Source organism: Colius striatus, chromosome 12 (assembly GCF_028858725.1).
Source record: "Colius striatus isolate bColStr4 chromosome 12, bColStr4.1.hap1, whole genome shotgun sequence".
Taxonomy (NCBI): domain Eukaryota; kingdom Metazoa; phylum Chordata; class Aves; order Coliiformes; family Coliidae; genus Colius; species Colius striatus.
In genome coordinates, this window is record NC_084770.1 from 5,595,417 (window position 1) to 5,610,164 (window position 14,748).

Genomic DNA, 14,748 nt, shown 5'->3' on the forward strand with positions numbered 1-14,748 from the left:
CGGTTGCAGCGGTGCGACCGGGCTGTGCATCGCTGCCGCCTCTCCAGCCACCCCCCGGGGCGCCGGCCCCTCCCGCCCCCGCCCGGTGCCCGCGGGCCGCGCCCTGCCGGTGCCAGCCCCGCAGCTCCATCATCCCTCCGGCGCGGTCCCGTCCCTGCGGGTCCCGGTCCCGCTGCTGCCGGCGGCGCGGCGCCCGGTGCGGGCCATGGCGGCGGCGGAGGCAGGCGGCGCTGCGGCGGCGGCGGGGGCCCGGCGCGGCCCGGGCGGGGAGCGGAGCTAGGCGGGAGGCGGCCCGGGATGGCCAGGATGAACGTGGCCCTCCAGGAGATCGGACACGCCGTGAGTGCCCAGGGCAGAGGGCAACGGGCGGGGAGGGTGGCAGGACGAGGGGTGGGGACGGGGGGCAGAGGGGGTGACTCGGGGGACAGGAGGGGACCGGGGCAGCAGCCAGGGGCTGGAGGGCACGAGGAGCTGGAAGGGCTGGGAGGCTGCGAGAGGAAGGGCTGGGGGAGGACCCGGGATAGACAGGGAGAAAAGAGCCTGAGGGATGCAGGGGGCTGCGCGGGGTCGGGGCTGAAGGAGCTGCGTGGTTCCCATCCCCCACTGTGGGGGGAAGAAGGGAGAGGAAAAAACCCCAAAGGCCTGCCTGGGGATGGGCAGAGGGGGCTGGAGTGGTTCAGAGACAGCCCCACAGACCCTGCATTGTCGGCACGGAGCCCACCTGGGGTACAGTGACACTGCATGGAGGGGGGCCCCCAAGGCATGAGCCCTGGATGGAACAGAGAGGACAGTCCTCACTGGTCTGAGCCCCACAGAGGGGGTGGGAGGAGCCCCGGGACCGGGTCCCGTTCATTCCTCAAGGGTGCCAGGAGATGCTGGGGAGGGGTTGCTGCTGGCTGGTGTCCAGGAAAGTGAGGACCATCTGGGAGGTGAGAGGAGCATGTCACACAGAATCTTAAGGGTTGGAAGGGACCTCAGTCAGTGGGGGGTGCCCGGCTGGCCAAGCTTCTGCAGAATGCCAAACCATCCCTCCTAATACCCGTGGCTCCTGGGAACCCACCCACTGGGGGGGCTCCTGCCAACTATCGATCCCAGCCTCATGCCTTCCTGCCATGCCACCTCCTGGAGAAGCTCCTTCCCTCTGCCAGCAGTGTGGCACTGGGCAGAGCTGGGTATGGGGAACTTGCTCTGCTTCACCCCCTGCCCATCATCCTTCCCACCTTGGCTCCTTCCTGGCCCCCAACACTAGCTCTGCAGGCAGCCCCAGGTCATCCACCAGAGTCTGCAGCACCATCTGGCGAGCTGCAAACCACCCAGGCGTTAACTCTGAAGCCTAAGGATGGCTCGTGACCAGCAGCATTACTGATTCTCTTCCACCAATGCCTCCAGCTTTGTCTTCCAGCTGCTGGCTCAGCTCCACCACCTCCCTCTTGGATGAGTCTTTGGCAGCCCTTGCAGCTGGGTTGGTGCAAGCAGCCCTTGCCAGGCTGTCCTGCAAGGCCAGGGGTGAGGGGGTCCTGGTCTGCCTGGCATCCCATGTAGCACCTCTGCTCCCTCTGCAATGCTGTGCCTGCAGGAGCTCATCCCTGCACCCCGGGCACCCCTGGGGCCAGGATGAGGCAGGAGCCGCTTCCAGATGTTTCGGACCAGTGCACATCTGCATGGAAAGTTCCAGGCGGGAGAGGAGGGGTGAGGCAGCAGCACTAGGCAACGGTTGCCTGGTAACACGGACCACGTCTCCGTGGCGATGTGGCACCTGTCAGCAGGGCTGATGCTACAGCTGCCATGGCGACACAGAGGGATGCTCCAGCACAGGCCCCTGAGCCCCCTGCCAGCAGTTCTCCCCGTGCTCCGTGGGGCCACCCGGGGCTGTCCCCAGCCTCTGGGGCAGGCCCAGGTGCACCAAGGGGGTCCAGGGGCTGCCCGTCCTCCTAAGTGCACCTTCTGAGTGGATGCCAGCTGCTGCTGTGAGAGCTGGAGGGCACAGCAGGGTGGGGGTGCAGCCACCCCAGTGCCCTCGTCTCAGCCCGCTCCTTCTCTCAGCAGATGCCCGATTACAAGCGTGCCACGCTGCAGGACGATGAGGGGCCGGAGCCAGCGGGGGACAGCAGCGCCTCTCCTGACAGCGTGGAGGTGAGATCTCCCCGGACCCTGCCATCCTTTCCCTCTCCATCCTCCCCAGCCCCCTTCGTCACCCTCAGCCAGAGCCTGCCTGAAGCCGGAAGGGCAGTGGGAAGCGGACTGGGAACCCAGCCAGCCCTGGCTGTCCCCAGGGATGTGCTGGGAGGCAGCCAAAATGCGGCAGAGTGTGTGCCTGGGCCATCATCCTTCCTTACAGCTGGGAGGGCCGCCAGGACCCACGACTGGTTCGTTAGGGCTGGTGCCCTGGGCACCCGTGGAGGTCCCCACCAGCTCGTGCAGCTGACCCAGGCACCGGGGAGCAGTAGGGGAGGGAAGGGGGAGCGATGAGGTTTGGTGTCCCTGAGGTGCGATGGCACGTCCTGCTCCCACCCAGGTGGGGTTTCGGAAGGGGCCAGGGCCGCTGCTGAGCCGCCTGGCTGCCCGCAGCCAGCTGGAGCTGCTGCTCTGCGCCGTCACCATCTCCCTGGCCCTGCTGCTCGGCATCGCCGTCATCGCCCTGGCCATCCAGTATCGCAGAGGTAGGGAGGGGCATGGAGGCATCGCTGCACCCTGGGGGGACATGGCAGGATGGGGGGGGGGACAGGTCAGCCCCGGGGCTCCTGCTCCGTGCCTCAGTTGCCCTCAGCACAGCCCCAGGCATGCCTTTCCTGCCAGATCCCTCTCACAGCACCTGCCTGACGGATGCCTGTGTCCGAGTGGCCAGCAAGATCCTGGAGGCTCTGGACGCAGAGATGGACCCATGCCAAGATTTCTACCAGTACTCGTGTGGGGGCTGGATCAAGAGGAACCCACTCCCCAACGGGCGCTCCAAATGGAGCACCTTCAACAGCATCTGGGACCAGAACCAGGCCATCATGAAGCATCTCCTAGGTGGGCACTGGGGGGGTCACAGCAGCGAGAGGCAGAGCCCTGGCATCCCTGGGGCTGACCCACAGCCTCCCGCAGAGAACACCACCTTCAACTCCAGCAGCGAGGCAGAGAGGAAGACCCAGCGGTACTACCTGTCCTGCCTCAAGGAGCAGAGGATAGAGGAGCTGGGCTCCCAGCCTCTCATGGAGCTCATCGACAAGGTGGGCAGCCACCCACACGTGAGCTGAGCTGTCCGGGCTCAGCCCATCATGTCCTCCACTGGGCTCTTCATGTAACCAGAGCAAGGGGAGGCAGCTCTGGAGGATGGACCTCATCCCTCCTTGAGGTGCCGGGTTCATCTGTCGGCAGATTGGGGGGTGGAATATCACTGGCTCCTGGAACCAGACCAGCTTCATGGAGGTCCTCAAGATGGTGTCGGGCACGTATCGGGCAACCCCCTTCTTCACAGTGTACGTGGGTGCAGACTCCAAGAGCTCCAACAGCAACATCATCCAGGTTGGCACCTTGGCACCGAGGGGCAGCAGGCACCAGGGGAGCAGCGGGCAGCCCACGCTCCTTTCTCTGCCCCCCAGGTAGACCAGTCGGGGCTCTTCCTCCCATCCCGGGATTACTACCTGAACAGGACCGCCAACGAGAGGGTGAGGCTGGGCAGCGGGCACGCTGCTGGCAGCAGCCGGGGCCACCCCACGGCAATGGGGCACGAGCAGCGCTGGGGCACAGCTGGCACCCGCACCCTGCTCGCCATGTGGGACGGTGGCCAGGCAGCAGGGTGGAACGCCCAGGGGAGGTGGGACAAGCTGCAGCCAGCACTGAGCCTGGGCTCGGGGTCCCACCAGGTCCTGGCAGCGTACCTGGACTACATGGTGGAGCTGGGCACGCTGCTGGGGGGGGTCCCGGAGCCCACACGCCTCCAGATGCAGCAGGTGCTGGACTTCGAAACCCAGCTGGCCAACATCACCGTGCCCCAGGCCGAGCGGAGGGACGATGAGAAGATCTACCACAAGATGAGCATCGCTGAGCTTCAGGTGGGCACAGCCCACAACAGCCTGGGAAAACCTTCTGGGGGAACGAAGGGGGGTTGTCCAGCAGGACACTGAGGGGTCCACGCTCGCTGCTACCCCTCCCCAGGACACCCCTGGCAGCCCCATCCCTTCTGGGACGTGTGTTGGGTGCTGGAGTGAGGTACTCATCTGCCCAGTCATTAGGATTCGGAGGGAGCTGCTACCCCACACGGGAGGGTCCTGGTGTCCCCTCCTTGTCCTGCAGCATTGAGAGCAGCAGGGAAGGGTGCCCAGGGGCAGAGAAGGGATGTGGTGTGGTGAGGGACCTTCCTGGGGAGCACAGCCCCCTCAGAGCCATGCCAAGCACCCAGGTGCCCCACGTTCACGTTCCCTGCAGGCCCTGGCACCCACCATTGACTGGCTGGATTACCTGTCCTACGCCCTGGCCCCGCTGGAGCTGGCAGACACGGAGCCCGTGGTGGTGTATGGAGACACCTACCTCCAGCAGGTCTCTGATCTCATCAACAGCACCGACCGGAGGTGAGGGGTCCACAAGCCCCCGGCCTTGCCCCCTCTGGAGCAGCTCCGTGGCATTGACGTGTTTTGGGCTCGGCAGTGGCCCAGAGGCTGACGCATCCCCATGCATTGGGGTGAGCTGCAGGCTCTCTGTCCCCGCAGCATCCTGAACAACTACCTGATCTGGAACCTGGTGCAGAAAACGGCCTCCAGTCTGGATCAGCGCTTTGAGACAGCCCAGGAGAGGCTGCTGGAAACACTCTATGGCACCAGGAAGGTAACAGGGGAGCTGTGGGACCAGCCCCATCTGTCCACAGCCTACAAGCAGCCCGGGGCCACCTCTGCCCTTGGGATACCCTTGGGATGCCCTTGGGATGCTGAGTCCTGGACGCTGCAGAAGGATCACAGGGATCAACTTTTGGGATGGGAGTTAAGCTGCTGAGCATCTTTCCGCTGGGGAAGAGGCACAGCTGAGCGGGGGGAAGGGGAAGGAGGGGACCAAGGGTCTCACAGACCCCCATCTTGCTCCCACAGTCCTGTACGCCCCGCTGGCAAACCTGCATCTCCAACACGGATGACACACTGGGCTTTGCCCTGGGCTCCCTCTTTGTCAAAGCCACCTTCGACCGGGACAGCAAGGCCATTGTGAGGACACTTCTGCCCCCATCCCCTCTGCATCATCATCCGCAGGAGCCACCCCCCACACACACCCTTTCCCACCCAAACCTCAGGGCTGGAAGGTGGGGAGCAGGGAAATGGGACCTCCAGCCCCGGGGAAGTCGCACCCTGCCCACCCTGTCCCTGCCTGAGGTGCTGCAGGGGGCAGAGGGGCTTCATTCCTTCCTCTCCCCAGGCTGAGGAGATGATCAGCGAGATCCGGACGGCCTTTGAGATGTCCTTGGACCAGCTGGACTGGATGGATGAGAAAACCAGGCAGGCTGCAAAGGAGAAGGTGACCATGAGGAGGGCAGTAGGTGGGAGACCTCCCCCATCCCTGTAAGCACACACACCCCATCTGACTTCCCGGCCTTTCCCATGCAGGCAGACGCCATCTACGACATGATCGGCTTCCCTGACTTCATCTTGGACAACAAGGAGCTGGACGATGTTTATGATGGGGTAGGGGGGCACCTGGATGGCTGGGGAGGGGGTCTGGTCCCTGCTTACACCAAGCCCTGAGGGTTCCTGTGGTGGGGCAGTGTCCCTCTTTGGGGGGCCCATTTGGGACAGGGTGTTTCATAGTACCAAGCACATCCTGGCCAGGGTGGGGGAAACACCACAATAGACCCCTCCCTCATCCCTCCTCTTCCTCACCAGTATGAGGTCTCGGAGGACTCCTTCTTCCAGAACATGCTCAACTTCTACAATTTCTCTGCCAAAGTGATGGCTGATCAGCTCCGGAAGCCCCCCAACCGTGACCAGTAAGAGGGGGAGGTCCTGGGAGTGGGGCAAGGGATATGTCTGGTGTCGCAGCACTGTCCCCAGCAGGGCCTGGGTGGCAGCAGTGCAGGGGATGTGTCTGGTGTCACAGCACTGTCCCCAGCAGGGCCTGGGTGGCAGCAGCTCTCTGGGGAGAAGGTCCCCCCATGAGGTAGCACAGTGCTGTGTGTCACCCCGGGTGGTTCTGGCTTGTCCCCAGGACAGGGTCACAGGGCAGGGGGTCACAGTGCCAGCCCTGCACAGGGAAGCACAGGAAACCCTCGGTGGGACGCAGCACAAGAGGGTGAAGGGGCAGGGGGACAGAGGGGACACATCCCCACCTGTCGCCTGTCCCACCAACCTGCCACAGGTGGAGCATGACCCCGCAGACCGTCAATGCCTACTACCTGCCCACCAAGAACGGGATCGTCTTCCCTGCTGGCATCCTGCAGGCTCCCTTCTATGCCCGCAACCACCCCAAGTGAGCCTGGCATGGGGACAGGGGGCATCTCTTTGGGGTGGGGACATGGGCTGGGTCAGGGCCAGCACCCCACAGAGACCCCTGCAGTCACGAAACAAAGCCCTGCTGGGGCTCGAGGGTCCCTCAAGGCTTTCCATCTTGCAGCCATGACAGCCACTTGTCCCCAGCCAGACTCGTTCCCAGCTGAGTGCCTACAGAATAGAGTCTCAGCAGGTGCCTCGGACATGGACAGAGTGCCCAGGCTGCAGAGAGGGTGTCTGGGCCAGGGGTGGGCTTTAACTCCCTGCACTCACCTAGCTCCCATACTCCTATGGTCCCACAGAGCCCTTAATTTTGGCGGCATCGGCGTGGTGATGGGGCATGAGCTGACCCACGCCTTCGACGATCAAGGTGAGCACTGACCAGCCCCCTCCCAGCCCTGCCCTCGGCGTGGGGACGGGGTGTGGCGGGCACGCAGGGGTCCCGCTTCGCCATCCATCGCATCATGCGTGCTCGTGCCCCCTCTGGCTGCCCCCCTTCTATCGTCCTGTCTCCCCAGGTGGCACGCGCCGACACCTCCCCCCGGCTTCTCTGTGCAGCTTTCGCTCCATCTGCTTGGTGAGGACATGGTGTCTGCAGCCCCGGCCCCTCCACATCCTCCTCCCCTCGGGGCACGGGGTGGGTCCCTCTTGCATCCGCTCTGCTTTGCGCCTTCACTGCAGCCCCGGAGCTGAGATGGGGTCAATGGGGGAATTTGAAGTGACAATTCCAGTGTGGGACAGCAGGAGTGCCCCCAGGGATGGCTGGGGACACGAGAGCCCGGCTGAGCAGCAGCCACAGCCCGCCCAGAGCAGAGGCTGGGGGACACTGTCTCCCCAAGGCACCAGGTGCTCCTGGTGTCCCCTGGGGCTGTCCCTACCACACCCCGCCCCGCTTCAGGGGTCTGCAGGGGGGCAGCGGACCCGGTCCCACCCTGCCACTCGGTCCTGCAGGGAGGGAATATGACAAGGAGGGCAACCTGCGGCCATGGTGGCAGAACTCCTCCCTGGAAGCCTTCAAGAACCGGACGGCCTGCATGATGGAGCAGTATGGCCGCTACACCGTCCACCGCGAGAAGGTCAATGGCCAGCAGACGCTGGGCGAGAACATCGCCGACAACGGTGGCCTCAAGGCAGCCTACAACGTGAGTGCTGCAGTCCCCGGGGGAAGTGGCCCCCCCATGTCTCTTGGTCCATCCCCAGGGCTTCAGGACACCTCTCCCACAGGCGTACAAGTCCTGGCTGCAGAAGAACGGGGAGGAGAAGCGCCTACCAGCCCTGGGGCTCACCAACCATCAGCTCTTCTTCGTGGGCTTTGCACAGGTATGGGATGGTGGGTTCCCCAGCCCCCCAGGGCCATCCCACAGCCCCACCTGAGGGCAGGGCCCTGAGGCTGCTCTGGCTCTGGCAGGTGTGGTGCTCCGTCCGGACACCCGAGAGCTCCCACGAAGGGCTGGTGACTGACCCCCACAGCCCTGACAGATACCGCGTCATCGGCACCCTCAGCAACTCCCGGGACTTTGTTGAACATTTCGGCTGCCCCCTGGGCTCCCCCATGAACCCTGGCAAGCACTGTGAGGTGTGGTAGGGATGGGGAGGGTGCTGGGGACAGAGGAGACGTCGCTCTGCTGCGTCCCCCACCCCCAGCCCTTGCCGGCTGCCAGAGCTGGCCCGCGGGCAGAGAGTGGGGCCACCCGCAGGGTCACCCTCTGTTGCAGTCTCCTCCCCGTGCACACACCGCACGCCGCCTCGCCCCCACCTCCGCCCCCCTCCCCAGCACACACGTCCCCGCGCCGGGCACCCACCGCAGCCCCCGTCTACAGCACTGGGGCCCGGCACGGCCGGCAGAGAAGCTGTAGCACCCCCAAAACGCAGCTCTGCCCCTCAACGCTGACGTGATAGAGATTGGCACGGCTCGGCACCCCCAGCGCCACATCCCCCCCCTGGGCGGGCAGGTCGGAGGGGTCCCAGGGAGAGCGCTAGAGCCGAGCCCACCCCCTGCTCCAGCCCCCCAGCCTGTCGGAGATGGAGGCTGGCGACCACCCGGCTCCGCTCGTCCCCCTCCCGCGCCGCGATCCGGCTTGGCTTCCCCGTCCACCTCTGCTGGGACCAGCGGGCGGCAGCGGGGACTCTCGTGCCTTCAGCTGCGGGTGGCTGTCGCTGAATTTATTTAACGATTAAAAGCAATTTCCACGTACTCCGGCGGCGCCGGGTCCTTCGCGGCGGGACGGTGCGGGGAGAGGTGGGATGTCGGGGTGAGGGGAGAGGTGGGATGTCGGGATGAGGGGCAGAGGAGGGATGTCAGGGTGAAGTGGGATGTCGGGGTGAGGGGCAGAGGTGGGATGTCAGGGTGAGGGGAGAGGTGGGATGTCGGGGTGAGGTGGGATGTCAGGGTGAGGGGCAGAGGTGGGATGTCGGGGTGAGGTGGGATGTCGGGGTGAGGGGCAGAGGTGGGATGTCGGGGTGAGGGGCAGAGGTGGGATGTCGGGGTGAGGTGGGATGTCGGGGTGAGGGGCAGAGGTGGAATGTCGGGGTGAGGTGGGATGTCGGGGTGAGGGGCAGAGGTGGGATGTCGGGGTGAGGTGGGATGTCGGGGTGAGGGGCAGAGGTGGAATGTCGGGGTGAGGTGGGATGTCGGGGTGAGGGGCAGAGGTGGGATGTCGGGGTGAGGTGGGATGTCGGGGTGAGGGGCAGAGGTGGGATGTCGGGGTGAGGTGGGATGTCGGAGGCAGTGACTCAACAGGCGGCGGCTGTGGGAGATGGAACATCCCTCTGGACAAGGGAGGGGAGCGCGGGGAGATGTCCTGAGGGCCGGAGGGAGGGACGCAGAGGTGCGGGGAAAGAGCGGCAGGCGCAGGGCCGGCATCCCGGGCAGGGTCGGGTGGCGGGTCACTCCCCAGCGCCGGGCCGGGAGCCGGAGGGACGCCGGGGGCGGCCGGGAGGAGGCTGGGGCGGGGGGAAGGCAGGAGCCGGGCTGGGGCAGCCCCGCAGCCCCGGCCCCAGTGGGTAGGAGCCTCTTTCCCCGGCCCAGTGGTCCCATTGCCCGCGGGCGGGGGTGGCGGACCGCCTCGGCAGGGCTCCAACCGGGACCTGCCCCCGCGCCGCGCCGCAGCCCCGTACGGGGCTGTTCCCCCCACACCGCCGCTGCACCGGGACCCGCCGGCACGGCCGCTGGGGGTGGCGCACAGGCCGCTGGGAGTTGTAGTCCCGGCAGCGGCGGGCGCGGCGCCCGGCGGGAGCGGTAGTTCCGGGGCCGCACTCCATCTCCCAGCGGGCAGCGCGGCGAGGCCGGCGTCTGGGCCTGGGGCTGCGGGGGGCAGCGGGGCCGAGCCGGGCCGAAGTGAGCGGCGGGGTCGGGCCGGGCCACAGCGCTGGGGCACGGACTGGGCTAGGGGGCTGGGCCTCGGTGGGAGCCTGGGCGCAGGGCCCGGGCTGGGGCACGGGTGCCGGGCTTCGGCCCGGGCCTAGGCGCAGGGCGGGGCACCCCTGGCCCCAGGCCGGGCCGGGCCGGGCTGCGTCGGCTGCGGGGGCTGGAGCTGAGGGCCCCGGGCCGGGGCCACGGGCGGACTTGGCCGTCGGGCGGCCGCGCCCTGGAGCCGGGGGCTGTGAAGTGTCCCTGCCGTGGGGACAGAGGAACCGGGGCATCCACACACAGAGCCCTGTCCCCAGCATCGTGCTCTTCTTGCAGGGTGCCGCTGGGGCCTGGCACCATGGACATGCCACCCATCACGCCCGCCGAGCTGCTGTGCCTGGGCTCCAGCCTCGCCTTCTCCGGCCTCTTCTACTACCTGTACAGGAGGAAAGCCAGAGCCGCGGCACACATACAGGTAGCTCTGTCCGTCAGGTGCTCTCCTGCCCACTGTCCCTTCCCTGCTGCCCTGTGCTGCCTGGCCCAGAGCCTTTGCTTTGGGTGCATCTCACTGATGGCTGCAGCCTGCTGCATCCTCTACCAATGTCACAGTGCTCAGGACCAAGCAGGTCACATCCCACCAGAGATCCTCACAAAGCCATGACTGAGTCAGCCTCAGCCCCTGCCCCTGTTCACACCGAATCCCTGCTCTTTCAGGAGGCCCCAAAGCTCCAGGTTGATGATGATCTACCAGCACTGGTGTCTGCAGCTGATGGGGGATGCCTGCCTTATGTGGCCCTGGAAGGTAAGGAGATGCTGTGGCCCCACACGGGAACAGGGGCCGGGCACTCCTCCTTCAGCCCTGCTGCATCGGTCCTTAGGCATCGTGCTGCCGGCCAAGGCTGCGCTGACCAGCCACTACCATGAGGGGCTGCAGGGCGTGATCCAGAGACTGCTGCTGAAGGAGCATCGCCTCATCTGGAACAGCTTGGCCCGGAGCTGGTGAGCGATGGGAGGGAACAGCAGGGGTGGGCTCTCACTATGGGTCCAGACTCCCTGTCTCTGGGGCTAGCTGGGAGGCGGGAGACGGCCGCCTTAGAGGACGCCAGCTCAGCACCGGGAGCTGGGGGTCTCTCTGCATTGCCCTTGTGCCAGCGCTGTCCTCTCGCCTGCAGGAGCGAGAGTGAGCGGGTGCTGTCAGAGCAGGTGTACAGCGTGCCCTTCGTGCTGGCCCCGGCGGGCGGCGTGGCGGCAGCACGGGTGAGCGTGGAGAGCCCGCTGCAGGCCGCCCGCCTGCCACTGGAGACCGTGTACGAGCGCTTCCAGCAGCCGGCACACGGTTTCGGAGACCTCCTGGGCCACTACCTGAGCGGGGAGAAGCCCAAGGGCATCCTGGAGACGGAGGAGATGCTGCGGGTGGGCGCTGGGCTGACGGGCATCGGGGAGCTGGCCCTGCACCCCGACGGCTCGCTGCACCTCCAGCCACCGGCCCACGGCGCCGAGTACTTGCTGTGCCAGGGGGACTGGCAGGAGGAGCTGGCAGAGCTGGAGGCGGTGGGCAGGCTGTGGCGGGGGGCGGCCGTGTTGTGTGCTGTGGCGGGCCTGGCCCTGCTCCTGCACGTCCTGCACCGCGCCTGCTGCCAGGCACGGGCACCTGGGGACAAGGAGGAGACAGCCAGCAGCGAAGAGCCCGAGGCCGAGGAGCCCGAGGGCTGCTGCGTGATCTGCCTGACGCGGCCCCGCGAGTGCGTCCTCTTGGGCTGTGGCCACATCTGCTGCTGCTTCAGCTGCTTCCAGGCGCTGCCCACCCGCCTCTGCCCCATCTGCCGCGGGCACATCGACCGCGTGGTGCCGCTCTACCAGGCCTGAGCGGGCTGCCCGGGGAGGGCACGGCGCAGACACAGCTGGGCCTGGAGCCAGAGGCTCAGCTCTGGGCTTCCTGTGTGGAGGGAGGGGTTCTGGTGTGCCCACTCACCTGGTTTTGGGAGGCAGGGGGAAGGTAGAGCCTCCTCATTCTCTGTCTGCCAGAGTGGGGCCTCTCCCCTGAAGATGAAGCCTTGGAAACATAGTGCCTGTGCCAAGGAGCTGAGCCCCCAGGCCCACACCAGGTGAACCAGGCCTCTTTCCCTCTCCAGAAGCCACAGAGGACTTTCTTGTTTTGCTTTGCCAGCGTGTGGCTTTATGTGGAGGATGGCAGGGCCAAAAACCAGGGGCTGGCGGGATGCAGCGGGCTGACTGAGCCCCGAGCCCCTGCCGGGCCACTGCAGTAACACACCTTGGTGCCAACAATCCACTGCCCAGGGCGTGTGGGGACAGCCAGGGGCTGGCAGCAGTGCAGAATGCCCCTCTGCCTCCCGGGGAGGGGGACAGTGTGGCTCTGTCCCTTTCTGCTCTCCCGGAGCCAGCCCAGGCCCGGCCCCGCTGTGCTCAGCTTTCCTGCCCGCCCCCCGGCCCGGGGAGCTGCGATGGCGTGTGGAGTGATAAAGCCGATGAGCTGAGCTGGGCCTCGCCTCTTCCTTTGCGCCGGGGTGCTGGCCCCTAGGCTGGCAGCGGCACGGGGAGCTGCCCCAGGCAGACGCTGATGGTGGATCGAGCTGGGGACCCCCGCCGCAGCGGGGGGGTATCGGGGGGGAGGAAGAGACTTGTTGCCAAGGCGATCGCACTCCTCCGGTCTCCATGGCAACCACTCCCCTGGACCGCCCCCCATCACTGCCTGGCTGCAGTTACCCGGGCAACCCACGGGCTCTGCTGGCTCCTGCGGCTTTGGGGCACCCACCATTTGGGGTGGGGGGGGAAGGGGGGGGCATCCAGACAGCATTGTTTTAGGGGTGGGAGGGGAAGTGCCCCCCTCCCCAGGACAGCAGCTCCCCCACTAGTGCCGGTTTGGGGCTGGGAGGCGATGGGTTGTTGGAGTGGAGGTGGCCCCTTCCTCCCCCTGCACTCACCCGTCTTCCAGCCCCGTGCCAGGACAGCGAGTGCCACGCTGCAGAGTGAGCAGTGGGGCCGGGTGCCCCCCTCCGCGGCACCGGGCTTCCCCCCCGCAGCAGGAGGGATTTCGGGAAGGAGATAAATACCAGATGGGAGCGGGCCGGGCTGCCAGGAACATACTCGCCGTGTGCCAAGAGCTGCTGGCACGAGTGGGCACGTGGGCTGGGGAGGGCGGGGGGTGCCCGTGCTCCCGCAGACTGCTCGCCTCGTTCCCTGGCAGCCAGCCGAGGACAGGAACGGTCAGAGGGACCCGCAGCCACGCGGGGGCAGGGGGCACATTCCCGGCGCTGCCGGCACACGGGGAGGGTGCCGACACGGGGAGTGCATCCTGGGCCATGTCCCTGCCCTGTGCCCCCCTCGCGGCTCTCGGCCCCCCCAGAGGAGGCCACCAGCCCCCGCGGTGCCCTGCCTGGCACCTCTGCGGGCAGCAGCGTGACTCACCCGCGCAGCTCACCGCGAGCCAGAGCCCTGCTGTGCCAAACCGAAGTGCCGCAGCGCCCGCACCCCTGGAAGCGCCCCATGTCCCCCCCACCCCCCTCGAGATTTTCAGTGGGGAGCTCAGCCCACATCCCTCCCACCCGCGGGTCCCAGGAGGGGCCCTGCCATCCTGACAGCTGCCGCCCCCCACCGGTGCCCCACAGGGCCCCCGTGGGTGCCAGCCGATGCCCACAGCCCCCACCAGCCCCCCTCTGGCCTGCCACCCCGCCCCCACCTGCCTCCCCGTCTGTTGTCATGGTGACCAGAGATGTAGTGACAGCCAGGATGGAGCTCAGATGCAGCCCTGGCATCGCTGGGACCGCGGCTGTGCCCCGGGCAGCTCGTGTGAGGCAGGGGGACAGTGCCACCCTCCCCTTGCACCCACCCAGCCTCACCCTCAAAGTCCCCTCGGGAGCCCCCTCCTCCCAAAACTGGGCTGTGTGCTGAGGCAGACAAACTCATCTCACCAGTGACAAGCTGCTCGCTGCCTGTCCCCACTGTCCTCTGAGGGCTTGAGCCCTGCCTCCCCGGGGGAGCCACAGTGCCCCTGGGGACACCTTCCTGGTCCTGCCTCCCGCATCAGCAGCCGCAGGGCCGGGAAGCTGCTGCTGTGGCACACTCAGTCCGGGCTCGCCGCGGCACAGCCGCTGAGCTGGCTGCCTGGCGCCCGACAGCCCCTCGCTGCCGTGACGAGGGCTGGCACGGCTGTGGGCGGGCATGGCCGTGCCCTCTGCCCTGCGCCCGGCCCAGCTGCGTGTCCCACTGACCCAAAGTGCCCGTGCGCAGGGGCTGCCTGGCCGTGGCACAGGCAGCATCACAGCGCCATCCCTGCCCTGGCTGCACCTACCAGGGACCAGGGGCAATAGCCACGGATGGGCACAGCCCCGACCTAGCCAGTGGCCTTTGGGAGTGCCAGTGGGGGAGCAGCACTGACAGCAGGGAGCTGGCACTCAGTGAGGCCACCCGGGCCACGCCTGACACCGCCACCGAGCAGAAGTGGCATTTCACGTTTCTTGGCAGGGCTGGAAGCAGCACAGATGGAGGCCCCTGAGCTAGCCCCCAGGGACGCCTCCACAGCCTCCAGTCCCAGGCCACTGGCCTTGGACTCCCACAGCTGCTGCAGAGAAAGCCCCACGTCTGGTGGCTGGTGCCTCTGTCTCTTCCCAGCCTCTCGTTGTCCAGCTGCTGCCTGTTGGGCCACCAAAGCCATTCCAGCCCTTGGGGACCACCAAGTGCTGTCAGTCCAGCCAGTTCCCACTGGACATGCCAAGGCCACCTGAAAGGGAGTTGTAGTGAGGTGGGAGTCGGGTGTAAAGAACGACAGGACAAGAGGAAACAGCCCCAAGTTGCACCAGGGAAGGTTTAGATTGGAGATTAGGAAGAACTTTGTCACTGAAAGGGTCGTCAGACACTGTCCCAGGCTGCCCAGGGAGGTGGGGGAGGCCCCATCCCTGGAAAGACTTAAAAGATGGATAGATGAAGTGCTGA

The 14,748-nt window shown here is 66.7% G+C and overlaps 2 protein-coding genes across 2 annotated transcripts; both read left to right on the plus strand.

The window, feature by feature from the left end:
* Nucleotides 1–258: 258 nt before the first annotated feature.
* On the plus strand, nt 259–8,532 carry ECE2 (endothelin converting enzyme 2). Its single transcript, XM_062005473.1, has 19 exons — nt 259–339; nt 2,047–2,133; nt 2,516–2,660; nt 2,797–3,012; nt 3,088–3,212; nt 3,361–3,507; nt 3,585–3,650; nt 3,849–4,037; nt 4,411–4,553; nt 4,692–4,806; nt 5,064–5,174; nt 5,383–5,481; nt 5,571–5,648; nt 5,847–5,950; nt 6,319–6,429; nt 6,752–6,819; nt 7,401–7,591; nt 7,674–7,769; nt 7,858–8,532. Exons 1-19 carry the CDS (start codon nt 298–300, stop codon nt 8,032–8,034), a joined length of 2,310 nt encoding a protein of 769 aa, XP_061861457.1. The 5' UTR covers nt 259–297; the 3' UTR covers nt 8,035–8,532.
* Nucleotides 8,533–9,704: 1,172 nt separating this feature from the next.
* On the plus strand, nt 9,705–12,293 carry LOC133626445 (mitochondrial ubiquitin ligase activator of nfkb 1-A-like). Its single transcript, XM_062005817.1, has 5 exons — nt 9,705–9,786; nt 10,135–10,273; nt 10,513–10,600; nt 10,656–10,797; nt 10,971–12,293. The coding sequence occupies exons 2-5, from the start codon at nt 10,157–10,159 to the stop codon at nt 11,662–11,664; spliced, it is 1,041 nt and encodes a 346-aa protein (XP_061861801.1). The 5' UTR covers nt 9,705–9,786; nt 10,135–10,156; the 3' UTR covers nt 11,665–12,293.
* The last annotated feature ends 2,455 nt before the right edge of the window (nt 12,294–14,748 follow it).

Bases quoted from the DNA above. Each gene is read 5' to 3' on its own strand.
- ECE2 (XM_062005473.1), top strand. From the start codon at position 298: ATGGCCAGGATGAACGTGGCCCTCCAGGAGATCGGACACGCC. The intron at 3,013-3,087 runs GTGGGCACTGGG...AGCCTCCCGCAG, and splicing joins CATCATGAAGCATCTCCTAG to AGAACACCACCTTCAACTCC. The intron at 3,651-3,848 runs GTGAGGCTGGGC...GGGTCCCACCAG, and splicing joins ACAGGACCGCCAACGAGAGG to GTCCTGGCAGCGTACCTGGA.
- LOC133626445 (XM_062005817.1), top strand. From the start codon at position 10,157: ATGGACATGCCACCCATCACGCCCGCCGAGCTGCTGTGCCTGGGCTCC. The intron at 10,601-10,655 runs GTAAGGAGATGC...CTCCTCCTTCAG, and splicing joins GCCTTATGTGGCCCTGGAAG to CCCTGCTGCATCGGTCCTTA. The intron at 10,798-10,970 runs GTGAGCGATGGG...TCTCGCCTGCAG, and splicing joins AACAGCTTGGCCCGGAGCTG to GAGCGAGAGTGAGCGGGTGC.